We start from the raw sequence: 25,221 nt of genomic DNA on the forward strand, positions 1-25,221 counted from the left end.
ATGCTGGGCCAGCACAGCCATTGGGCTCACTGCATATCGCTGGTGTCTCACCGGGCCCCACAACCTGTATGAGGATTCACAGGTTGCCTGAATGTGCCCCGGAGGAGGGTGAGTGTTGGGCCTCCCCGCCTCAGCCTCACTCCAGAGCAGGAGGGCAGGCAGGGGCCTGAGGGCCAGCATGGGGCAGGGCAGCCCACCTGCACCTCCCTCCAGCTGATGTCAAGCCCCGGGGCTGGGAGTGGTGGGGCTTCCACCCAGAGCTGACAGAGAGCCTGGCCTAGTGCTGTGGGTCCGTCTGCACAAAGCCTTTCAGAGAGCTGAGCCAAGTCTGTCCCTCACCCAGCCTGTTGGCCCTCAGAATGCTGTGTGGTGCCCCAAACCTGCCCCCACACATTTCCTGCCCCCGACATAGGACAGAGCGTTCAGGCCAGGGCTCAAGGCCCCCTCCTCCAGGAAGCCCTCCCTGCCCTCCTGCAAAGGGAGCCCCATAGCAGTTGGCATCCTCCCTCTATGGCCCAGGTGCCATAGCAGCTTGAAGGCTTGTCTAATCTTCCTGCAGGCCAGCTCTGCCCTTTCCTGCCCCACAGGACCTGGCATCAGTAAAGGTTTGCTGAGTGCATGAGTAAGTGTGTGGGTGAGTGAGCAGGTGAATGGCTGGTAGGGTTGACAGGACATCAACAGGCCACTCGCATGGACAAGAGGCCATCAGCCTGATGGGGGCAATCACTGAACGTCTCCCCGGGGATTCTGTCCACCAGTCCCAGTTTACAACCAAAAGGTCCCCAGGAGCCCCCTCCGACCAGAGTCTGCATGGCCCCCCAGTGCCACAGTGTGGACTCCCCCTAAGGCAGGAGGCATCATCTTGACCCATCGGTGCCAGGTGGCTGCTACAGTGTCTGAGGCCCGATTTCCCCACGCTCCCCTTGACCAGCCCATGCCCCACGCTCACGCACTCACTTTTCTCTGTTAAAAATCACAAAGTCCTGCTGGATTGCGTCAAGGCAGTCCTGAAGGTAGTCGTTCTCCTGTCGGACAGACAGACGTCTGCGTGAGCTGGTGCTGAATGTATTCTGGGTTCCAGCACTGCCTGCGCCTGCTCCCATGCCCCCCTGCACACCAGCCACCCTTAGCTCTCCAGCCCTGAGGCACTTTAACCCAGGTGTCTGTGCCTGGGTGACAGCAGGATGACCTGAGCTGCTCTGCACCACCCAGAGCCACGTCATTCCTCACTCGAGCCCCCCTCCCTGTTCATCTCCCCAGACCCATCAGGCTCTCCTGGTCACACTGCTGTGACAGGCCCCTTCCCACGAATTCCCATCCCAGGACCTGCTCCTGGGGACCCTGGCCTGAGAAGCAGACTCTCAGGACAGGCTCCTGGAGCTAGGTCCCCTCTGGCTGATGACAGGGACCCCATATCTGAAGGCCCCAGGCAGCCTAGAGTCTACCGACTAAGACTCTCGACAGGGTGGCTGGAAGGGTGCAGGAGAGAGAGGGGTGGCTGCTACAGTGGCTCTGGGGGTGGGGACATGTGGGGGGAGTTGTAAGGACTGGTGCAGAGGGGGCGGGGACTCTGGCAGCCTCAGGAGGGTGTGGCTGGCTCCAGGTGGGTGTCTAGACCCTCATCCGCAGCCCGAGGGCAGACGCTCACTGGGGCCAGCCACTCACAGAACCTCACAGGAGGCCGAGCTCACAGCCCTGGGCGGATTGTGTGGTCTGTGAATTGTACCTCAATAAAGCTGCTTAAAAAGCCCTCTGAGCCTCAAGTTTCTTAAACTCAAAGTAGAATACTTGGATCTTTCTGGTGGTGGTTACCTCAGAACCTCTCCCGCCTTCCAGCAAAAACATCCCCAACCAGGCCCAAGTACAGCTCTGTTCTTCCGCCTGTGGGTGTCTGACCTCTCCTGTTCCCATCCAAGCCCCATGATGAGGTGCGGTCCAGAGGGTTCCTCACTTGGCCCCTCCCCCACCCCAGACCCATTTTTACCAGAATGGAGAAGGCACCACAGGGCCGTTCTCCAGCAAACGGAACCTAACTCTCTAATTGTGTGGGTGCAGAGGGCGCCATGGAGAACCTCCAGCCCCTCTGGGGCTCTCTGGCAGTGTCCCACCCTGAAGCCAGCTCACCACCTGCACAGCAGTTCCACCTCCAGACAGCAGGGGTCGCCAGCGGCACTCCTGGGCAGGATGAGAACCAACCCGATGGGACTTTGCTCCCTGAGAAACTGGGGCACCCAGGGATGACACCCAACCCTAACCTCTCGTCCCAGTGAGGAGGGCTGTCGCCTACTTCTGCCAGGGCCTCTGTGTCCAGAGCAACATGGGCCTGCCAGGACTGAGGGGACCAGCAACCCCTTCACAAGCGCAGAGGCCCCCCAGAGGGTCCTCCCCAGCAGAGATGGGTCCAAGGCAAGAGGACAGCCATTGCGTCACAGGGTCACCCCGAAATCAACACCCACAGCCATCATCCCCCTTGTGAACATGGCTGTGCTTGGGCACCAGGGTCAGGGCCCCCCGCAGGCACACAGCGCATGTCTAATGGTCACCCCACCCCATTCAGAGAAAGAACCACCTAGAGGGTTTGGGGTGAGAGGGGTCGGGCCGAGAAGGTGGAAGAAGGGTCTGAAGGCCTCTCCCTGAGACTCCAGGAGACTGTCCTCCAGATTTCAGGATGTGTCCCCAGCCAAGGGCCTTACAGGATGCCTTGGGGGACCATTAACACGGGGAGCACAGGTGGTGGCGAGGGCACCTTCCCCCACATTCATGGACTGGGAGCCCCTCCCCCCCATTCACTGACTGAAAACTCTCCATCCCCATCCAGCCCCCTTCCCTGCAGTCACTAACTGGGAGCACCCCAACTCACAGACTGGGAGCACCTCCACCCCCTCCTGCACACTCACGGATGGGGAGCATCCCCTCTCTCACATGGACAGGGAGCACCCCTCCCACACATTCATGGGTGGGGAGCAAACCTCCCACAAACTCCCAAATGGCGAGCACCCCTCCTGCACACTCACTGACTGGGAGCACCCCTCTCGCATACTCGCGGTTGGGGAGCACTCCTCTCACACACTCACAGATGGGGAGCACTCCTCCCACAAACTCACTGAGGGGGGAGCACCCCTCCCGCACACTCACTGGGAGCACCCCTCCCACGAACTCACGGATGGGGAGCATCACTCATGCGTACTTACTGACTGGGAGCACCCCTCCTGCACACTCACGGATGGGGAGCCTTCTCTCACACACTCACGGAGGGGGAGCACCCTCTCACACACTCACAGACTGAGAGCTATCCCTGCTGTTGTCCCGTGACTTGTTCTTGGCCAGCCGCTTCTTCTTCTTGTGCAAGGGCCGAGACTCCAGGATCATCTCCTCCAGCTCAAAGGTGGGGTCGCAGTGCAGGCGGCCTTTCTGTGGAGGATAAGGTCTCAGCAGGGTCTGCAGCCGGTGTGGCCCGCCCTCCCCGGGGATGGCGGGGTCTCACTTACGTTGGGCACGAAGCCCGGCTCCACCTTCTTCTGGCTCAGGTCGTCCCATGGCACGTGGGCCAGCGAGGGGGCTGCCTGCATGTCCTGGAGGCTGGAGACGCGGTGCTCGGGGTTCACCGTGAGGAGCTGGAACAAGGCCCATCAGGCAGGACACCCCAGACCCAGCACTGCACCAGGACGTGCCACCGGGGCCTGAGGTCGGACCTGAGAGGCTCCAGGACCCGTGAGAAGACATGTGCCAAGTGCAGCTAAAGCAACTGGGTCAGCGTAGTGACCAGCCCAAGCCCAGCTTGGTCAAAGCGGGTCAGGCCAAGCCCCTGAGCCAGAGGATGCACCAGAGGCTGGTGCCAGGAGGCAGGCCCGCAGGGACACACTGCTGAGCGTCACTGGTAGGTGGCACCAGAAGCCTGGCACACCGGGTTTCACCTGCTCAGCTCTAAGTCTCCATAAACAAGGCTCATCCTGGGCCCACATCCTTTACTGGCCCATGGATCCCAGGAAAGAGGTGGAGGTGGGGGTTCCTGCTGGGTGCTGATGCTGGGGGATGATCAGGCCCCATTTCAGGGGTCTGGGCATGGGGGTCACTCCTCCCCAGGTCCCTGGGAGCCAAGGCCCACCTCCTGAACCACTTGGGCTAATGTGGGGTCCAGAGGTGTTCTCCTGTCAGCCTGGCTGGGCCCCCAAGAATGCCAGGTTGATCCTGCGTGGGGAGGGTATCCCCCTCCATGGGCAGGACATCCCAGCTCGAGAAGCCAATGTGGGGGTGGGCGTGTGTTGCCCTGGGTGGGGGACATGGACCCACCTTCCGCAGCAGGGCCACCGTGTCCTTGGACCAGGTTGGGGCGTACTGGACACTCACGGTGCTGAAGAGCTGCACCAGAGACTCCACCGCATTGCTTGAGTGGATGTCGTAGGGCCGCTGGGGGCAGGTGTGGCTGGTTAGGGCCATCATTACACCCAGAGCACAGCCAGCCAAGCAGCACCCCACCCCCCATTATACCCAGAGCACAGCCAGGCAGCATTCCCACTCCGCGTTATACCCAGAGGAAAGCCAGGCAGCACCCCTACAGTCATGACACTCAGAGCAGTGCCAGGCAGCACCCCCACCTCCATGGGCAGGCACAGAGTTGAGCACAGCCTGGGGAGAGCTGGGAGGCAGAGTCTGCCCCTGGGCCCCCACACCCAGCACTGTGCCAAGCTGGGCAGCAGGGGGTGGCCATCCTGCCTGCCCTTACCTCAGGGCCCTGTGGATCAGCCCACAGGGCAAAGGGATCTGCCTTCCTAAGGTGCAGGGTCCCACAGGGTGGCTGGGGGTACAGAGCCCAGGGCAGCTGCATTCCCCAGAGAGATGGGAAAGGGCAGTGCACCCCCACCCCTGAGCTCCCAGTCAGGATGGATGGAGGCCCCCAGGGAGAACACTGGGATCAATCCAGGAATCTCCCTGAAAGTTCCGAGGAGGCACGCCCTGCTCAGCTGCACGCAGACCTGCCCTGGCTGTGGGAGACCCAGCCAGCCAAGCGTCATTTACTTGTCAGAATTCTGGCCCGCCCAACAGCATGGTCACCCCTGAGCATGGTGGGTGTCTTGCTCACAGCTCCATACCCATCCACGCAGCAGCTCATAGGCCATCACCCCCACCGACCACCAGTCCACCTCGAAGGAGTAGCCGATCCCACCGCTGACGAAGGATTGGAAGATCTCAGGAGCTTTTGACAGACAGAGAAGGGGTGCTGAGCCAGTAGGGTCCAGCCCCGATCCCCGCCCGGCACTTGTACTCTGCCCTCCCAATGCCCTTCTAGAACCACCATGCGCAGGGCACGGACTCTGCCACTGGAGTACTGGCTCCCATGCATGCTGGTCCTGTGTGAAGTGGGCTCCCTCATGGCACAGCACACAGCTCTCACGGGCGTCACTGAGACTCTTGCCCAGTCCACACGACAGGATCTAGAGCCTGGCCCACCACTTACTGCCAGGCGGCTTTAGGGGAGTTTCAGGAAGTCTGGGGAGACCCATGGGCTGGCAGGAGGGGTGTGAGGGCAGGTGCAGTCCGAGCAGCGGGCACCTACCCATGTAGGGCTTGGTGCCAGCCAGCGCAGTCGCTCTTTCCCCGTCCTTTATGATGGTGGCGATGTTAAAGTCTGTCAGGTGAGCATGTCCTGCAGGAGGAGGAGAGGCTGGACGGCTGCCCCAGAAAGGGAGAGCACCCATGTGGTGAGACAGATGCCTGCCCCTACCTGCCCTCACACTGCCCAGCTCACCTTGCTCATCCAGGAGAATGTTGTCAGGCTTGACATCTCTGCACAAAGAGAGAGAGTGGGGTGAGGATCCCGAAACCACCCCTATTCCCATCTGGAATCCCCCGGCATGGCCTGCATGTCCCCAAGACATGCGCCTCAGCAAACGTATGCACACACCTGTGGATAATGTGCTGGCTGCGCAGGTAGTCGAGGGCCAGCGCCATCTCACAGATGTACAGCCTCACTGTGTCCTCAGAGAACTGAACGTTCTGCTGCAGGTGGTAGCGCAGGTCCCCACCCAGCAGCAGGTCCACCACCATGAACATGTCCTCCTCGTCCTGGAAGGAGTACCTGTGAGCACAGAGGGAGCAGGTGAAGAAGTGGCCACGTGGAGGGATGACGATGATGACAGCGGGGATGGGGATGATGATCATGAGGGAGATGATGATAATGACGTGGATAACTGTGACGTTGGGGATGACGATGATGATGGGAATGACGATGATGGTGGTGATGGGGATTATGAGGAGGAGGATGGTGAGGATGAAGAGGGGACGATGATGATGATGGAAATGGTGGTGGGAATGATGGTGATGATGGGGATGATGATGATGAGGAGGAGGAGGAGGGGATGGTGATGATAGGGATGGGGATGGTGATGGAGATGATGGTGGTAGAGATGATGATGATGGTGATAATGGTGATGACGGGGCTAGCCTTTGCACCTATTTTATGGAGTAAACCCAAAGTCAGGCCCCCAAAGCCTTCCCCATTGATTTTAGTGCCAGAAACACCATGGGTCGCAAGCCTCCTTTGTGGAAAAGCCCTGGGCTTCCTGCAGGCCCAAGGGAGGCACTGCATTAACCCCAGTATGCCCATGGACGCTGAATCCTGGTGCCCCAGGGCACAGAAAGGTCAGTGAATGGCAGGGGTGGGGGGAAGGGAGGGGCTGTAGGTGCCAAGGGGCATCCAGAGGCACGGAGTGCCAGGGAGCAGCCGGGAGGGGCACTCTAGGGGGATGCGAACACAGACTATGGAGCCAGGCTGAAGGAGACAGGCCTTTCCACAGTGAGCCCCTTGCTGGCTCAATCCCCCAACGGGCAAGCTTACCAGAGGTTGACCAGGAAGACGTGTTCAATCTCCTGCAGGATCTCCAGCTCCCGGAACACGTTGCGGACCTCATCACGCTCAATGCACTGCTGCTTGTTCATGTACTTCATGGCGTACATCTTCTCCGTGTCCCGCTTCTGCACAATGCACACCTGAGCAGCACAGACGACGTCTCAGCAAGGACACAGGGCGACACATGCTCCGCTGGCTGCAGCAGAGCTGATGCTGAAATGGCCAGGACTTCAAGTCTACTATGAGTAAGCTTCTTCCACAGAACAAGGACACCTAAGAACTCTCTGTCATGCAGACAGCCTAAGACCACCCCACGTGAGAAAAGAAGCACCTAGTGGGCAGAGCAGTGCAGGGATGGGACGGTGACCACGCTACTCGCCAGCCATGACCTGGGCCGGTCACATTACCTTCCTAACCCAGCATTCGTTCCCGGTCTTGGGGCAAGTGGCTTAGAGGGTTGTTGGGGGAACTGAGAACCCACGAGCACAGATCCTGCACCTAGGAAACCCCCATAAGCAAGAGCTACCATCCTTACCAGGATAACTGAACTTCTGCAACAGTTCAGCCACAGGGCATCCTTCCTGTTACAACAGGGAACCTCTGTGATGACGGATTCCCCACACAGTTCTTTGCAATAGCAATCAATGCCCTCGAGCACTGAAAGGTGGCTGACCTGAGGCAACCTACCAATGCTTGGCAGACAGGATTAGGGTGAGGAGAGGAGTGAGATGAAAGCAACCATGAGAATCATGTACTGGGTGCCCCTTTTGGCCAAAGGAAAATCCATCAGACTCCAGGACAAATGATTTCTGGGGGGGAGCCAGGATTTGATGTACAAAAACATGGGCTGTACAGCTATTCAGGTCACAGAAAACGTCTTGAGGGCAGATAACCCAGAGCTAGCTCTGAGGGGTTCCCACAGGCCTTTGGTCTCCTGGTTTCAAAGGAACAAATGCCCAGAGTCTGGAGAAGTGAAAGATTCCAGAACTCAGGATGGACAGGAGAATATACCAAAGGCATCACCCAAAGGCGGGTGGCCTGGAACTGACCTGACCCCTCAGTGGGCATCAGAGTCTCAAGCCAAACCTGCTGGATTCGGCTCTTGGGAGCATTCTAAGAAATGGAAGGCGCTTTATGTCTGAAGATGTTCATCACAGTGTTATTTATAACAAGAATTTCCAACAACCTTAACATCCAACAATCTTATGGACATGGATAAGTGAGCTCAATGGAATACCATGCAGCCATTGAAATATTTATAAAGAATTTTAATGGTATGTAACAGTTCTTACAACGTTAAGCAAAAGTGTGAAGCTAAACTATGTAATGACAACATAAAGATTAGATGCCCAATGCGGGCAGAAACTGGACTTGAACATGGACAAATGGAAATAGCTACATTTGAGGAGGGGAGTGAGCCTGCTTTGGTTTCTGTAATGATATTGTGGGGGTGTGGTAATAGAAGTTGATGTATCGCCGCAGACCCAGCCTTACTCCAGCAGGGCTGAGGCCATTCCAGCTGCTGAGGCCACATGGGAGGCCCATACCTGTCCAGGGGAGGGCCTTCAGGTGCCTTCACATACCTCATGGCTCATCTCCTGGTCCCTGTCCTCACTCCTAACGAACCTGGCTGCTCTTCACTGGCTATCTGGCTGACCCTCCCAGAGTGCGGGGGTCTGTGATGACCCCACCCACTCTTAGCCAGGCTCCAACTTGATTTCCAGGACCAAGTTACAGCACTGCCTCAGTGAACGCCTGCTGTGCATCGAGGCTCAGCCAAGCACCTCCACGCCTTAGCCCAGGCGCAGACCCTCAGCTTCCCACTGCGTGTTCTCAGCCAAGGGGGCACTCTGGTCCCCTGAGGAGTTCCCTCGGGGTCATCTGGGCCAGAGTTCCCAGAACCTGAACATATGAGTCAGAGAACACACAGGCACTGAGCTTCCTTGACCCATGGAAATGAAGGGCCACCAGGCAGAAAGGCAAAGGTACCTACAGCAGAGGACAGGATGGTAGAGCACCCACAGCAGTGGACAGGAGGGCAGAGGACCCACAACAGTGGACAGGAGGGCGGAGCACCCACAGCAGTGGACGGGAGGGTAGGGCACCCACAGCAGTGGACAGGAGGGTGGAGCACCCACAGCAGAGGACAGGAGGGTAGGGCACCCACAGCAGAGGACAGGAGGGTGAAGCACCCACAGGAGGGTGGAGCACCCACAGCAGTGGGGTCAGGCAGGTGGGGGATGAGTCTCCCATGGCTGCTGTAATTGCCACAAACTCCGTAACTTCAAGCAGCAGAAGCTTATTCTCTTATAGTTCTGAAGGTCAGAATTCCAGACGGGTCTCCCTGGGCTAAAGTCTGAGAAGCCCTGGTGGTGCAGTGGTTAAGAACTCAGCTGCTAACCAAAGTGTTAGCAGTTCAAATCCACCAGCCACTTCTTGGAAACCCTATGGAGCAGTTCTACCTATAGGGTTGCTGTGAGTTGGAATCGACTCAACAGCAATGGGTTTTTTGGATTTGGGCTAAAGTCCAGCTGTTGCAGGGCAGCTTCCTTCTGGAGGCTCCAGGAGAGAGTCCCTTTCCTTGCCTTTTCCAGTTTTTACAGGCCACCCACGTTCTTCGCCCATGGCCCCTTCTTCATCTTCAAAACCAACAGTGTAACTTCTTCAAGTCTCTCTCTCTGACCTCCTCTCTGCCTCTCACTTCCATTTACAAGGACTCTTGTGAGGACACTGAGCCCACCTGGATGACCCAGGATCATCCCCTGATTTCAGGTCAGCTGATTAGCAACCTGAATCCATCTGCAGCCGTAACTCCCTTTTGCCATGTTGCAGAGCAGAGTCACAGGTCCCGGGATTAGGATGGGACGTCTCTAGGAGCATCATTCTACCAGCCTCAGAGGTGCGTGCAGCAGTCAGCGTGTGGCCCTGGAGGCACCTGCCTGGGTTTGACCAAGCTCCATGACTTACTGGTTATGTGGCCTCAGCTTGTCACTGGAGCCCCTCCCTGAGACTTGGTCCTCCTGTGAGGTGAGGGTGATGTCCTCCCTGCCTCCTGGGCATTGGAGACACTCAGCAGGCCAGGGGCTGTCATGCAGCCAGTGCCCAGGCAGCATTTCTGAAGGTCAGATGAGCCCATCGGAGGACATGGCCTCTCCAGTGAGCCAGGCAACACGGTGGCCCCAGCGTCGCCTACCTTCGACGGACAGGGACCTGCAGCCATGGGAGAGAGAGCTGGGCTGGCAGGACAGCAGAGCCTCTGGCCCCCACCCACAGCCACCCAGCTGGCAAACGAGTGGTGACAGGTCCTCCCTGACAGGGACAGGAGCTGCTATAGGCCGAGGGCGGCCTTGCAGAGCAGGAGAAGCCCCAGAGGACAGCTAGATGATGAGTGACCTCTCCTCAACTCTCAGCACTCCCCACAGCAATTCCAAAAATTATTATTTTGCAAGCCAGCTGGAAAAATCAGAAGGAGAATGAGCGTGAGCCTCAGCAGGCGGCCAGCCCACCCACTCGTGCTCCCAGCCCTGCTCGACTGGCATCTCATTAAGCTCCAAACAAGTGTATTTCTGTCCTTCCATCCACAGTGCAGCTCGGAGGGAGGGCGGGGAAGGAGGCAGCCGCCCCTGTCCTGGGGACCCACTCTCTGCTGGGGAGCAGAGAAAGCCGGGGGCTTCAGATGGAAGTCGCAGGTTGTTTATCTGTGCATAGAAATGAAGGAGAAACGGTTTCCAGTGCTCAGCTCAGCCGTCCCCACTCTCCCGCCTTACAGCGCATTGTACACCCAGATGGACGGTGCACCAGGGCCTAACGCTGGGCTCCAAGAAGGTAGGTCCACTCCTGCCCCCAACCAGTGCTTCGGAACACCCTGCTCCCAGATCTCTGGCCAGCACACTAGTCCAGCCTCTGTCCCCACCCTCCACCTGGCCTGCCAAGCCACTTTCAGGCCCCACGGGGCCCCTCTCCCTCCTTCGCCAGTGTCCAAACCCAGGCAGCAGAGAGCACAGCCCAAGGCCAGCCCCGCCACCCTGACCACCTTCGGTGCCAGGCTTCCTTAAAACGGATTTGAGTAAATCATTGATCGGGCACAGAGTGCTCTGTGGAGGCTCCTGAGCAGTCTTCGGTTTGGGGCAGCGTTCCTGCCGGAAAGGCTGAGTAGCTGTCCCGTGGGCCTGCTCCCACCCATCAAAGAGGCTCCACCAGAGGCACCGGGAGCCTGGCTTGGCTGCTGCTCCTCCCAGGGATCTCAGGTGACCACGGTCAAACTGTGCAGCTGTCACACAAAGGAGGTAAGGGCCCGAAGTTGCTGAGATAGAACCTGGGCAGCAAGAGCGAGCTGGTTGGATTCACCCATCTCCCCAAACACAGCTGGCCTCGCTTTCCAAGCGGCTTCCTACGGCAGGCAGCTCCAGCCAGCAGCTCAGGAATCAGTGGGATGGAGCTGGTGAGGAACGGACCTCTGCGCCAGCCAGGAGGGCCTGGGCCTCCCTTCCAATGCCCTCGGCTGGCCAGGAGGGCCTGGGCCTCCATTCCAATGCCATCAGCCAGCCAGGCCCGCAGGAACCGCCCCAAAGAGCCTGGTGACTAACGCTTGTGTCATTGCCGCCTTCTCATGATGTTGTTTGTATATTTTGCAGTTTGAGTGATTCACCCCAAGCCCTTTTTCTTTCCAAGTAATTTCTGTTCCCCAGAAAGAAGAAGCTGACAACAGGTACTTAAGGCCTCCAAGCTGACAAGGAAGCAGCCTCCTAACCCACCTGGGACCTCGAGGGCTCTGGAGGAATCTGGACCTGAGTCGGCCTCTTGGGCAGCTCCGAGGAGTCCAGCACTGAGGCCAGGCTCCATCCAGAGGTTGTGGCTGCTGGCCGGCATGGGGGCAAGGCAGCCTCTCCCAGGGCCCCAGGCACCGAGCTCTGTGCTAGACAGCACAGAGGAGAAGGGGCTGGCGAGACATCTGGGGCAGTGTCCACTGGCAGAGGCAGACGACCTTGCAGGAAGATGGTCGGGTCAGCTCCGGAGCCAAGCAGCAGGGGGTGACCAGGAAAACTGAGGGCCCAAGGCCACCCTGCCGTCCAGACCACCAGTCCAGTGACCCCTCTGCTGTCCCCTCCTCCTGCCCCCCCGGGACAGCTTCCCCCCCCCCCCGCCAAAGGCCCCGAAAGCCCCTTGGGCCCTGTCCCTGGTGAGCTCGTGTGTGTCTTTCTGTAGTGACGACCGCCAGTGGGCGGCCTTGCCCTGCGATGACCGCCAGTGGGCGACCTTGCCCCATCCGGCCTTCAACCTGCACATGACACATTCCTCGTCTTTGCATGGGGGTGGAGGCACTGGGGGAGTCTATGCCCCTCAGCAGACGCCCACTGGAAACACACGGTAGCCCACAGAGAGGACGGAACCTGGGCAATCCTAATGGGGGACGGAAGGGCTGTGGGGAGGCAGGTGGGAGGAACAGGCCGGGGTCTCTGTGGTCCACACTAAGCGGATGCTCCCTGTGTGGGCTGTGCCGGGGGGGCCGCAGGAGCCCTGTGCAGCCATGCCAAGTGGCCCACACTCCTTGGACAGGCATAGTGAGTGGGCTGACCCAGGGACAATGGCCAGAGGTCCTGAGGGCGGTATGGCAGCAGTCACGTGGCCCAAAGCGGAGACTGTGGTCGTCTGTCGACTGATGTTCATGTACTGGGAGCCCCTACCCCAGAGATGCAGAGGGGCACAGGGCTGGCAGTGATGCCAGGAATTGGGAGGAGTGGGCCCCTGGAGTGGGGGTCAGCTGGGCACAGAGGCGGTGCCACAGCCTCAGGCAGCCCCACCCCTACCCCACCATCTGTCCCGACCTGTCGGACACACACTGCGCTGTCCCGTGCCAAGTAAGTCTGGAGGCCTGGGAGGGCATATGCCCGCACCTGGTGCTGGGCAAATGCCCTGTTTACCTAGCCACCCAGTAACACAGCCCACACTCGATCTCTGCTTTTAGTTGATCCTCCCTCTAACTTCGTTGCTTCAGGGGAAAATAATTTCCTGTGCTCAGTTGCACAGTAACTACGCGGTGGAATGGCCATTTCAGAAATGGCTTTCAGATATCACCTTCTTATTGCAGAAAGAGAGCCACCAAGTTCAAAAGCGCATATGGGATGGTGTATATTTCAAGTGTGTGAATATTGTAGGCATACATGGCGTACACATATGTGTGGGGTGGTGAATATCCTGAGTATATGAATGCTGTATATGGGGGGTGTGTATATGCAGGGTGGTATAATTCTGAGCGTGTGAATGTTGCATGTGTGTGTGAGGTGTGTGTGTATACAGGGTGGAGTCGGGTGGTGTATACTCCAAGTACATGGATGTTGTATGTATATGTGGGGTGTGTGTGTATGTGGTGTGGTGTATACTCCAAGTACATGAATGTTGTATATATATGTGGGGCGTGTGTGTATGTGTGATACGGTGTATATTCTGACTTCTCATACCTGTGAATATTTCATTTCCTGATCCACACACAGCACACAAGTTTGATGAGACGTGAAATTCTTTGCTAACAATATTTTTTTCATTGACCCTGGAGACGCTACTTCTTTGAGAGGCTGACGGCATGACATAACACCACTCTCCTCTCTTCTGCGTGATCTGCTTTTCCTGTCACTGGGCCTGGATGCTTACAGGACTTCTTGTCACCTGGCCTAGACACTCACAGGACTTCCTGTCACCTGGCCTAGATGCTCACAGAACTTCCTCTCACCCGGGAAGCCAGGCCTTCCCACAGGACGTGTGTTCACCTCTCCTGTCAACTCTGCCCAGAACTTGAGAGCATTTCCAGGTAGAGGTGAGGCCGGTCTGGTCCCGATGAGCTTCTCCCGCTATCTCTATGATTGTTTCATCCCCCGGATTCACCCAGCGCTCCCCTGAATCCTCCTGTACACCTGCATCAAGTCTCCTGGGCCATACCCTGTCCTGTCTCATCTGCCATGATTCCCATCCATTATTGCTCTGCCCCTCTGAACTCTGGGGAACTGCTCTAGCACAGTGCCCACTTTGGGGTATCTATCATGTCCTTTCTGCTACTCTGGGACTTTAGGAAATATCGGAGGCGGTCAACTTCAGGAACTCTCTTTTATCTATTCTGGTAAATAGACATGTAACATTTGCCATTTCTACAGTTTTCACATGCACAGCTCAGTAACGTTAACCATGTTCAGCATGTTGTCCAACCATCACCATGAACAATTCCCAAATCTTCCCACCACCCTCGACAGAAGCTCAGTGTCGCCTGAGCATTGGATCTTCCTGCCCCCCACCCACCCACCCATCACTGGTAACCACTAATAACTTTGATCTCTCTATACTTGCCTATTCAAAATAGTTCGTATAAGTGGGTTCACGCCATACTTGTCCCTTTGCGTCTGGCTTAGTTCATGCAGCATGATGTTTTCAAGGTCCATCCATGTCGTAGCATGCATCAGAACGTCATCTCTTTTTACGGCTGAGTAATATTCCACTGTATGGATGGACCCAGAGCCAACCCAGCAAACTTGCGCCCTGCTCTGATCATGGTCTGTAGCTCCCAACTCCACAGGGAGGCCCCCGGGCTGCAGGCAGGAAGAGAAAGCGTGCTGGGCAGAGGGCACCATGTGCACTGTGTTGTTGTTGTTGTTAGGTGCTGTTGAGTAAGTTTGGATTCATAGTGGCCCTATGCACAATAGAATGAAACACTGCCAGGTCTTGCACCATCCTCATAATCATTCATATGCTTGAGCCCATTATTGCAGTCACTGTGTCAATCCATCTCGTTGAGACTCTTCCTCTTTTTCGCTGGCCTTCTACTTTACCAAGCATGATGTCTCTCTCCAGGGACTGATCCCTCCTGATAACATGTCCAAAATATGTAAGACACGGTCTCGCCATCTTTGCTTCTAAGGAGCATTTTGGTTGTACTTCCTCCAAGACAGATTTATTTGTCCTTTTGGCAGTCCTTGGAAACCCTGGTGGTGCAGTGGTGAAGTACTACGGCTGCTAACCAAAGGCTCGGCAGTTCGAATCCTCCAGGTGCTCCTTGGAAACTCTGTGGGGCAGTTCTACTCTGTCCTACAGGGTCGCTATGAGTCAGAATCAACTTGACGGCACTGGGTTTGATTTGGGTTTTTTTTTTTTTTTTTGGCAGTCCGTGGTATATTCACTATTCTTTGCCAACACCACAACTCAAAGGCATCATTTCTTCTTTGGTCTTCCTTATTCATCCACATTTCACATGCATATGAGGTGACTGAAAACACCATGGCTTAGGTCAGGCACACCTTAGTCTTCAGGGTGACATCTTTGCTCTTCAACACCTTAAAGAGGTCTTTTGCAGCAGATTTGCCCAATGCAATGCGTCTTTTCATTTTTTTAACTGTTGCTGCCACAGGTGTTGATTGTGGATCCAAGTAAAATGAAATCCTTGACAACCTCAGTCTTTTCTCCGTTCATCATGGTGTTGTTTATTGGCCCAGTTGTGAGGATTTTTGTTTTCTTTATGTTGAGGTGTAACCCATACTGAAGGCTTTGGTCTTTGATCTTCTTCAGTAAGTGCTTCAAGTCCTCTTCACTTTCAGCAAGCAAGGTTGTGTCATCTGCATAACACAGGTTGTTAATGAGTCTTCCTCCAATCCTGATGCCCCTTCTTCGTATAGTCCAGCTTCTCGTATTATTTGCTCAGCATACAGATTGAATAGGTATGGTGATACAACCCTGATGCACACCTTTCCTGACTTTAAACCACACAGTATCCCCTTGTTCTGTTTGAATGACTGCCTATTGATCTATGTACAGGTTCAATAAAGTGTTCACAAGCACAATAAAGCGTTCTGGAATTCCCATTCTTTGCAATGTTAACCATAATTTGTTGTGATCCACACAATAGAATGCCTTTGCATAGTCAATAAAACACAGGTAAACATCTTTCTGGTATTCTCTGATTTCAGCCAGGATCCATGTGACATCAGCAATGCCACATGTGCTGTGGCAGCTGGGAAAGGCCCCCCATCAGGAGATCACCCCGCTCCCATCCTTGCCGCCAGTGTTCTTGCCCCCAGCGCCCTGTAACCTCCAGGCAGCCCTGCCCTCACTGGGATCAGTTTCCCTACTACTGGAAGAAGAGGCCAAGCCCCTGCCCCCATCCTGTCCAGGCTCAGCCCTTCTGGGACACCTTTTCTTCTGACCTTGCTGCCCAGCCCAGCTGCTTAGCACTCCCTCTGGTCCTTTGACCAGTACCCTCTCCCCTACTCCCACCCCCCAGGGCCTAGTCTTCTTAATCAGCATTTCCCTCCACTTCAAAGCCAGCACCCCTCCCCCAGGCCTACCAGCCCAGAGCTTCCTGGAAAAGTTGCCTGCAGGAAGTGGTGAACAACCAGGGAGCTGCCAGCAGCCTGGTGGGGCGGTAGTTCCTCCACAATAAGGAGGACAAGGGCAGCCCCCTGGGGAGGGGGCTTTTGTTACACTTTCCTTCTGCTTTATTCTTAGAAAGGATCACTGACAGAGGCAAGCCCAAGACCATTGGATCACAGTTCCAAGAAAGTTTGGGGGCCCATCACAGGAGCAACAAGTGCTGCCAAAGCTTGAAAGTAAACAATGTAAAACCTTCCTTAAAAGGCCCCAAAGGCTGAGTTCACCCATTAGGAAGCCCAGTCAGAGACACCAGCCTCAGGGGAAGAGGGAAGGAGCCAAGGGACATTAGGGCAAAAGGATCCCTGTCAGGGAATCCTAGGAGAAAAGATGGTGCTTTTTATTTTTATTTTTGATAAATACTGGGAAGCCAGTAGGGTCTGGGCATGGTGCCTGAGATGGAAGTTTCCAAATTCCCTGAAGGCATTGCAGAGGAAACCCTGGGACCTTGGTTTCTGCATCCTGCTGTGGCCAGGTCAGGTTCCAACATCTAAGCTCCTTTTCCTCCAGTGACCTGCAGGGATGCGGCCTCCCCATGGGACACTCCCAGGGGACCACCCCCATGGGACCTTCCCACAGGACCTCCCCGCTGTCGTTCATTCCCTCTGCTGCTGTCTTCCAGCTCGGTGAGGTGGATCCAGCAGAAGGTTCCAGAGAGGAGCCAGGAGATGTGGGAGCATGGGTCAGGACTGACCACAAAGAAGGCTGCCCACCCATCAGACGCTTGGGCTGGACTTTTCAGGAGCAGGAATTGTACTTTCCTGTGTAAGACCGAGGGCTGGGGTCTGTGTGAGAGGTTCACCTGCAATTTCTCAACCCCTCCCCACCATACACCCCCACGTGTCTGTCAGTTTGTCTATTATGCTGGGAATGACAACTTGAAGAGGAATGGTGTTGCATTCATCGTCAAAAAGAACATTTCTAGGTCTATCCTAGAGTACAACGCTGTCAGTGATAGGATAATATCCATACGCCTACAAGGAAGACCAGTTAATACGACTATTATTCAAATTTACACACAACCACTAGGGCCAAAGATGAAGAAATAGAAGATTTTTATCAGCTGCTGAAGTCTGAAATTGATCAAACATGCAATCAAGATGCATTGATAATTACTGGCGATTGGAATGCAAAAGTTGGAAACAAAGAAGAAGGATCAGTAGTTGGAAAACATGGCCTTGGTGACAGAAACAATGCTGGAGATAGAATGACAGAATTTTGCAAGACCAACGACTTCTTCATTGCAAATACCTTCTTTCACCAACATAAACAACGACTATACACATGGACCTTGCCAGATGGAACACACAGAAATCAAACTGACTACATCTGTGGAAAGAGACGATGGAAAAGCTCAATATCATCAGTCAGAACAAGGCCAGGGGCCGACTATTGCTCATATGCAAGTTCAAGCTGAAACTGAAGACAATCAGAGCAAGTCGACGAGAGCCAAAATATGACCTTGAGTATATCCCACCTGAATTTAGAGACCATCTGAAGAATAGATTTGATGCACTGAACACTGGTGACCCAAGACCAGACCAGACGAGTTATACATGACATCAAGGATGTTATACGTGAAGAAAGCAAGAGGTCATTGAAAAGACAGGAAAGAAAGAAAAGACCAAGATGGATGTCAGAGGAGACTCTGAAACTTGCTCTCGAAAGTCAAGCAACTAAAGCAAAAGGAAGAATTGATGAAGTAAAAGAACTGAACAGAAGATTTCAAAGGGCGGCTGGAGAAGACAAAGTACTATAACAACATGTGCAAAGAGCTGGAGATGGAAAACCAAAAGGGAAGAAAACGCTCAGCGTTTCTCAAGCTGAAAGAACTGAAGAAAAAATTCAAGCCTCGAGTTGCAGTAGTAAAGGATTCTATGAGGAAAATATTAGATGATGCAGGAAGCATCAAAAGAAGATGGAAGGAATACACAGAGTCATTATACCAAAAAGAATTAGTCGATGTTCAACCATTTCAAGAGGCAGCATATGATCAGGGACCGATGGTACTAAAGGAAGAAGTCCAAGCTGCTCTGAAGGCACTGGCGAAAAACAAGGCTCCAGGAATTGATGGAATATCAATTGAGATGTTTCAACAAAAGGATGCAGCGCTGGAGGTGCTCACTTGTCTATGCCAAGAATATGGAAGACAGCTTCCTGGCCAACTGACTGGAAGAGATCCATATTTATGCCTGTTCCAACTGAATGTGGAAATTATAGAACAATATCATTAATACCACACGCAAGCAAAATTTTGCTGAAGATCATTCAAAAATGGCTGCAGCAGTATATCGACAGGGAACTGTCAGAAATTCAGGCCGGTTTCAGAAGAGGACGTGGAACCAGGGATATCATTGCTGATGTCAGATGGACCCTGGCTGAAAGCAGAGAATACCAGAAGGATGTTTACCTGTGTTTTATTGACTATGCAAAGGCATTCAACTGTGTGGCTCATAACAAATTATAGATAACATTGTGAAGAATGGGAGTTCCAGAACACTTAATTGTGCTCATGAGGAACATTTACATAGATCAAGAGGCAGTTGCTCGGACAGATCAAGGGGATACTGATTGGTTTAAAGTCAGGAAAGGTGTGCGTCAGGATTGTATTCTTTCACTATACCTATTCAATCTGTATGCTGAGCAAATAATAAAAGAAGCTGGACTTCCTCAGGATTGGAGGAAGACGCATTAACAACCTGCTATATACAGATGACACAACCTTGCTTGCTGAAAGTGAAGAGGACTTGAAGCACTTATTGATGAAGATCAAAGACCACAGCCATCAGTATGGGTTACACCTCAACATAAAGAAAACAAAAATCTTCACAACTGGACCAATGAGCAACATCATGATAAATGGAGAAAAGATTGAAGTTGTGAAGGATTTCATTTTACTTGGATCCACAATCAACAGCCATGGAAGCAGCAGTCAAGAAATCAAAAGATGCATTGCATTGGGTAAACCCGCTGCAAAGGGCCTCTTTAAAGATGTTGAAGAGCAAAGATGTCACCTTGAAAACTAAGGTGTGCCTGACCCAAGCCATGGTATTTTCAATCACATCATATGCATGGGAAAGCTGGACAATGAATAAGGAAGACCGAAGAAGAACTGATGCCTTTGAATTGTGGTGCTGGCGAAGAATATTGAATATACCATGGACTGACAAAAGAATGGACAAATCTGTCTTAGAAGAAGTTACAACCAGAATGCTCCTTAGAAGCAAGGATGGCGAGACTGCGTCTTACATACTTTGAACATGTTGTCAGGAGGGACCAGTCTCTGGAGAAGGACATCATGCTTGGCAAAGTACAGGGTCAGCGGAAAAGAGGAAGACCCTCAACGAGGTGGATTGACAGTGGCTGCAATAATGAGCTCAAGCTTAACAACCATTTTAAGTATGGCACAGGAACAGGCACTGTTTCACTCTGTTGTGCATGGGGTCGCTATGAGTCGGAACCGACTCGGTGGCACCTAACAACAACAACAACCCCACCACACACACAACGGAATCAGGTCGCAAGCTTCCTGCCTCCCCAGGAAGAATTTAATGAAGCACTTGCAGAGGGGAAAGCTGGCATGGCCATCAGTACCATGCTGAACTACACACCGCATGCCACCCCATGCTCAAGGCACAATCATGTCTGTTGTCTCCAGAGACACCCAGAACCAGCCTGTGACCACAGAAGGGCATAGCCCATGTTACAGATAGAGACATGGAGGCTCTGAGAGGCTGGGTCCTTGGTACTCCTTCCACAGGAGTCCACCTCTCCATCACGGAACAGTCTAGTGGCTGGAAAGAAACCAGGCAAGCTCCAAAAGAAACAAGGCTGCAGGTAAGTAAACCCTTTTATTAAAATAAAAAGTATGCCTGGCCTCACCCTTGGTGCACTGGTTAAGCCCTCGCCTGCTAACCCACAGGTCAGTGGTTCTAAGCCACCAGCAACTCCGTGGGAGAAAGATGTGGCAGTCTGCTTCCATAAAGGTTTACAGCCCTGGAACCCTTCAGGGCAGTTCTACTCTGTCCTACAAGGTCAGTATGAGTTGGAATTGACTTGACAGCAGTGGATTTGGTTTGGTTTACCCTGACTGGTTCCTGTGTCTCCAGCTGACAGCTTTAGGGCGAGGCTCTGGGGAACGGATGGGTGGGTCTTTGTTGCTGGGAACAAAGACTCACCAGAAAGACTTGCTCTGCTTCAGGTTAAGAGCTCGTTCTATTTTCTATGCTATAATGTAACATCTCACAGAGGGTGTCTTGACCCAGTCGGGGGCCCTGACTGCACTCCCACCCAGTTTCCTTCTGGAGAGGCTGACCAAGTCCCAGCTTCATCACTCCCTTTATCGGTTCCTGGAACACTTTAGACCCACCCTCATGGCCCAGGCCAGGTACCCAATACCCAGGGACAGCCCCTATTTCCGGAGCCCCCACCTCGGCTGATGTCGTCCGAAGACAGCAGCCTCTGGGGGCAGTGACAACGCAGGGCCAGCCCCAAGCTGCAGCTTTGCCTCACCCTGAGGGTGGGACCTATTCATGGAGATTCCCAGAAAGGTCCTGTAGAGGAAGGCCCCGTTGGGGGGGCGGTGGTAGAGACGGAAGGAGGGAAGGTTGAAGGGAGTGGACTCCCCCAGTTGCAGGCTGCTTCGAGGGTGAAGTGGACCTTGGCTCAGACAGCTGCTGGGAAGCCGGGCCTGGGCCTTTTCTGCCCCCACACCCTCCCCACCGCCCCCGCCCCCCCCCACCAATCCTCACCCAGGAGGCCTCTCAGCCTCAGCTGGATCCACCGTGGGGTTCAGACTACTCCTGGGATTGCTGCAAGTGTAAAGCTGGAAGACAGGCCTCTGGGAGCTTGGGTTTTAGTGGACACTCTCTCCCCTTTGAGAGATGCCTGAAGCAGGACAGCGGGGGCAGGTGTGTACTCCAGCGCCAGTGGGAAGCTGTGGTTTAGAACCTGAGACCTGGTTTCCGAGGCTACTGCTATTGTGTAACACAGACCCAGGAGTCTGGACCGAGGTTCCCCACGGGCAGTGTAAGGCCCAGGAGCATCAGCAAACGGTGGTCCTGCCCAGGAGGCTTCCAGAGCATCCCAGGGATTCTCAGGGCTCTGGCTCAGGAGGAGAGCCACGCCATTGGAGGCCTGAGCCCTGAGTCAGGTCCGTGAGCAGCTCCCGCCTGCCTCCCCACACTCCAGGACCCCCAGCAACCTCTTTAGGCACAGTTGCTCCATCTGAAATAAAGCTTAGGCTAGACTGAGACACCATCCCCCTGTCACCCCACTCTGCAGAGCCCATTTCCTGGATGCCTTGCCCCCCCACCCCACACACTTTTCAGAGGTGAGGACTGTACAAAGGCCAAGATCCCTGCAGCTCTGCGGCCACTGGTAGGGGCTGTCCAGCTGTCCTTGTGAGGGGCATGGACAGCCCCCAGGCAGGGAGCAGGAGCCCAGGAGAGGTGGGGGTGGACAGTGGGGGACCCCAGGAGCCAGGGGCAGGTGGGGGAGGCAGGGACCAGGGAAATAGGCCCTGCCATGTGCCATGTCCGACAGCCTCACTCGCCCCACAGACATCCTCCTGGCCCTCTCCAGATGTGCAGATGCCCCTAGAGGCTTCCAGAGCCCCTGTGTGTCTACCTATATGGGTCACCCCCCTCCCCGGAACCCCATCACACTGGCATCTTCCATGCCAGACTCTGCCCCAGCCCCACCCTGCCTGCCCCTCGTCAGTCCCTGAACGCTCTGTGGCCCTGGGGGACAAAACAGACGCCTCATCTGTGAGCAGCCAGGAGAGCAGAGGAAGGCCCAGCACTTCGTCCTCCAGCAGGCTCTCCCAGGCTCTAGCACCAGGCCTTCGCACCCCACCTTTCCCACCGATAAAACCGCCATCAGCCCATCGGCTCTCCCCAACTCCAAGAAACATTAAACATACTGTTCAACGCACAGTGGTTTTCTCAACGAGTTCATGCCAAATGGCTAATTTACTCCGACTTATAATTACTCCCAGGCCTTAGACGGCATCCGCAGCAATCAGCTGGGACACAAAGCCTCGAGGTAATTAACGGCACTCAGGCACTGGGCATGAGGCTCAGGAACAGGGCAATTCCTGTAAAAGGCTGAAAGGGTGTCACAGACACAGTGTCCAGCCGCTGCACAAACAGGATGGCAGCCAGGGCAAAGGCGCCATCCGCTAAGCCAGAAGAAGCTGAAAAGAAGCTGTGCCCATTTAGAAGCAGTTCGTTTACAGCAGAGCCATTGAGGTAGTGCCCCAGGGGCTAATTTGAGCTCTTTATTGGCTCGTTAAGCCCTCTGCTAAGTTATAATTACCCGGTCTCTCTGGACACAGCCAAGAAAGAACAAAGGGGACATGAAGACATCAGCTCCAGTTCCCAAGGCCATGGGGGATTCGGGGAAGCATGAGGGGCTGTCTGGAGGACGGGGAGGCACAGGAGGCTCCTGCACCAGGCACATGGCACCTCCTCCGACCTTACACCGGCACGCCCTTGGAATCGCATGGGCTCCAGTGTCCTGGGTGCTGCCATCGCATCCGACAATGGCTCCAGGTATTTACTCGGCAGCCTGAGGCAGGGACACGGGATATCAGCCCCACCAACCACGGCTCTGGGCTGCCTTCTTCTCAGGCCTAAGAGCACGCTAGGAAAGAAAGCGGCTCCAGGTAAAGTGGCATTGGTGCTGAGGAGCCTTCGTGAACGGTGAGGAAGGCCCCACAGAACGGCGGCTGTTCGGCCCACACCCGCAGCTCCTGCTCAGCTGAGACCCCCAGAGACCTGGACTGTAAAAGGCCTTAGCGGTCGGAAGCTCCAGCTGTCACCCTTTGACCTTCTCCACATCATAGCCTGCTCAGTGCAGCTGCACTATGGGCGATGTACCCACAACCCCCATCCACAGGCTCTGGGTGGGTCCGCTTCCCAGAGAACTGGGCAGGGGGGCACCGCACAGCTTGTCCAACATGCACCATCCTCCACTGCCCTTGCTGGCCCCAGGCCCACAGGCTCCACCTTACCTTGCCAAAGCTGCCCTTCCCAATGGCCCGGAGGATCTGAAAGTGGTCGAAGTTCACTGCGGAGCAAACAGAGGGACGCCAAGTGAGACGGGCACAGTCCTTGGCCTTGGACAAGCCCCTCCACCACGGCAGGAAGCCCCGGTACCCTCCCTGCTGCTCTCCTGCCCTGCACACAGCTCCGTCATGGCCAAAGGCTAAACAAGGCTGCTCCAGGTTGAACTGTGCAACCAAAAATTATGCTTAAGTTCCAATCTCTGTACCTGTGAATGTGACTCTGTCTGGAATTAGGGTCTTTGAGATGTTATCAGTTAGGTTAACATGAGGTCACAGTGGAGTAGGGAGAGTCTTAACGCAATATGAGGCATGTCCTTGTAGCAGAGGAGAGGAGATGCAGACACAGAGGGGAGTCAGCCACGTGACAACAGAGGCCAAGAGTGGAGCAATGCGCCCACAAGCCAAGGAGCGCCCAGAGCCTCCAGAAGTCAGAGACTAGGCAGGATTTTCCCCTAGCATCTTCTGAGAGCACAACCCTGCCGATGCCCCAAATCTGGACTTTTGGCCCCAGAGCTGTGAGGGGATAAATTGCTGCTCTCATAAGCAACTGCTCTGTGGTCCTTGTCACAGCCACCCAGGACACACCCACAGGCTCATGTCACAGCAGGAAGAGCCCTGGCCAAGTCAGGGAGAGCTGGCTCCGGGGCTCTGGGCAGCACCCTCTTTTCAGGCTCATTTTGGGTGCCCACAGACCAGACAGTGCGAGAGCACCTAGATCAGCCAGCTTCAGCCCAGGCGCCTGCCACCCCTGCCTTTCCCCACCCTGGAGACTGAAGAGAGGCAGGACCAGGCCCAGTAGCTCTCAGCGCAGCCCTGGTCCCCTGACAAAGCCCTCTACCTGCCTGTACTGAGTCACCAGAGACAAGTGCTCCCCAGGCAGAAATTCAGGGGACAAGCCTGGGGGCCACATGGATCAACAATGGAGGGAAGGCACAGGACTTTGGGATGGGACACAGCTACAAGGAGGGCGACCTGGACTTGCTACAATGGAAACAGCTGCTCTCACGGCAGCCGAAGGCCTACAGACAACGGTACAGTGACATTCCTACAGCTTTGCCAACAGGCCACGCGAGTTAGCACCTCTGGGAGATGTCACAGAAGTGGCAGCTTTCCTAACTGTCCACCTTCCCTGGGAGACTCTGCCCCTCTGCACACCATGTCCACGCTCATCCACACATGAACAGAAAGAGGTCTGTATGCTTTGTAGGGCTTGCCTGTTGGCCACTGTAACCTGAGACGCTGGGGCTGGAGGGGGGTTTCCCAATGTCAGCGTGTATACTTCCCTCCCACCCTCCAGGTAGGATACCCCACCTCTGCTCTGGCTCAGGCCAAGCCCTCTATCTACCCAGCCCCCAACAGCTGCTGGATCCCAACCCCAGGCCTCCATCCAGCTGACCTCCAGCTGTTGGGTGGCTCAGCCTGTGTCCCGAGAGGGGACATCTTTACTAGGTCTACTGTTTGTGCCTGCAGCACCGGGTCCACAAACGCTGTGAGGGTACGTGCTCTGAAGCGGGACCCAGACACCCGTAGGTTCAGGGCATTTATCTGCATGTCCAGTTACATTTTGTTTACTTGTCCATCCATCCCCAGGAGCACAGGGGAGGAAAGCCCCCGCACCTTAGCAGGAGAGGAGAATCAGCCTAGGCAGCTTCCCTGACCCGCGGACCCCTGGGGACAAGAGTTGCCCAAGGGAGGAGATGGGATGGGGCTGCAGGCAGGGAGCCGGGTCTCCACCACCTCTCCCAGGGCTTTGCCCAGCGTCTGTGGGGTAAACAGCAGCCTCTGCTTTGGGCATAAGGGTGTGGAGGAGGAGAGGGAATGGTTTCTATGAAAACGAGTTCTCTGCCTTTCACTGAAATTACAAGATGCCCACTCCCATCCCCATGGCACTCCGCCACCC

General features: G+C 55.1%; 2 protein-coding genes across 2 annotated transcripts in view; both read right to left on the minus strand.

The window, feature by feature from the left end:
- Positions 1-25,221, minus strand: part of STK32C (serine/threonine kinase 32C) — a 64,429-nt gene that overhangs the window by 645 nt on the left and 38,563 nt on the right. Inside the window, exons 2-11 of the mRNA XM_049854773.1 lie at positions 23,268-23,323; positions 6,836-6,987; positions 5,903-6,076; positions 5,747-5,784; positions 5,555-5,644; positions 5,091-5,194; positions 4,291-4,407; positions 3,489-3,614; positions 3,280-3,411; positions 958-1,025 (exon numbers count right to left, since the gene is read on the minus strand). Of these exons, the coding sequence (XP_049710730.1) occupies positions 958-1,025; positions 3,280-3,411; positions 3,489-3,614; positions 4,291-4,407; positions 5,091-5,194; positions 5,555-5,644; positions 5,747-5,784; positions 5,903-6,076; positions 6,836-6,987; positions 23,268-23,323 (1,057 nt within the window). The remainder of the gene's footprint in view (positions 1-957; positions 1,026-3,279; positions 3,412-3,488; positions 3,615-4,290; positions 4,408-5,090; positions 5,195-5,554; positions 5,645-5,746; positions 5,785-5,902; positions 6,077-6,835; positions 6,988-23,267; positions 23,324-25,221) is intronic.
- LOC126059211 (uncharacterized) lies at positions 8,164-11,925 on the minus strand. Its single transcript, XM_049854774.1, has 2 exons — positions 11,602-11,925; positions 8,164-11,117 (listed from the first exon to the last, which is right to left on the minus strand). The coding sequence occupies exons 1-2, from the start codon at positions 11,714-11,716 to the stop codon at positions 10,588-10,590; spliced, it is 645 nt and encodes a 214-aa protein (XP_049710731.1). The 5' UTR covers positions 11,717-11,925; the 3' UTR covers positions 8,164-10,587.

The sequence above is a fragment of the Elephas maximus genome, chromosome 16 (genome assembly GCF_024166365.1).
Source record: "Elephas maximus indicus isolate mEleMax1 chromosome 16, mEleMax1 primary haplotype, whole genome shotgun sequence".
NCBI lineage: Eukaryota > Metazoa > Chordata > Mammalia > Proboscidea > Elephantidae > Elephas > Elephas maximus.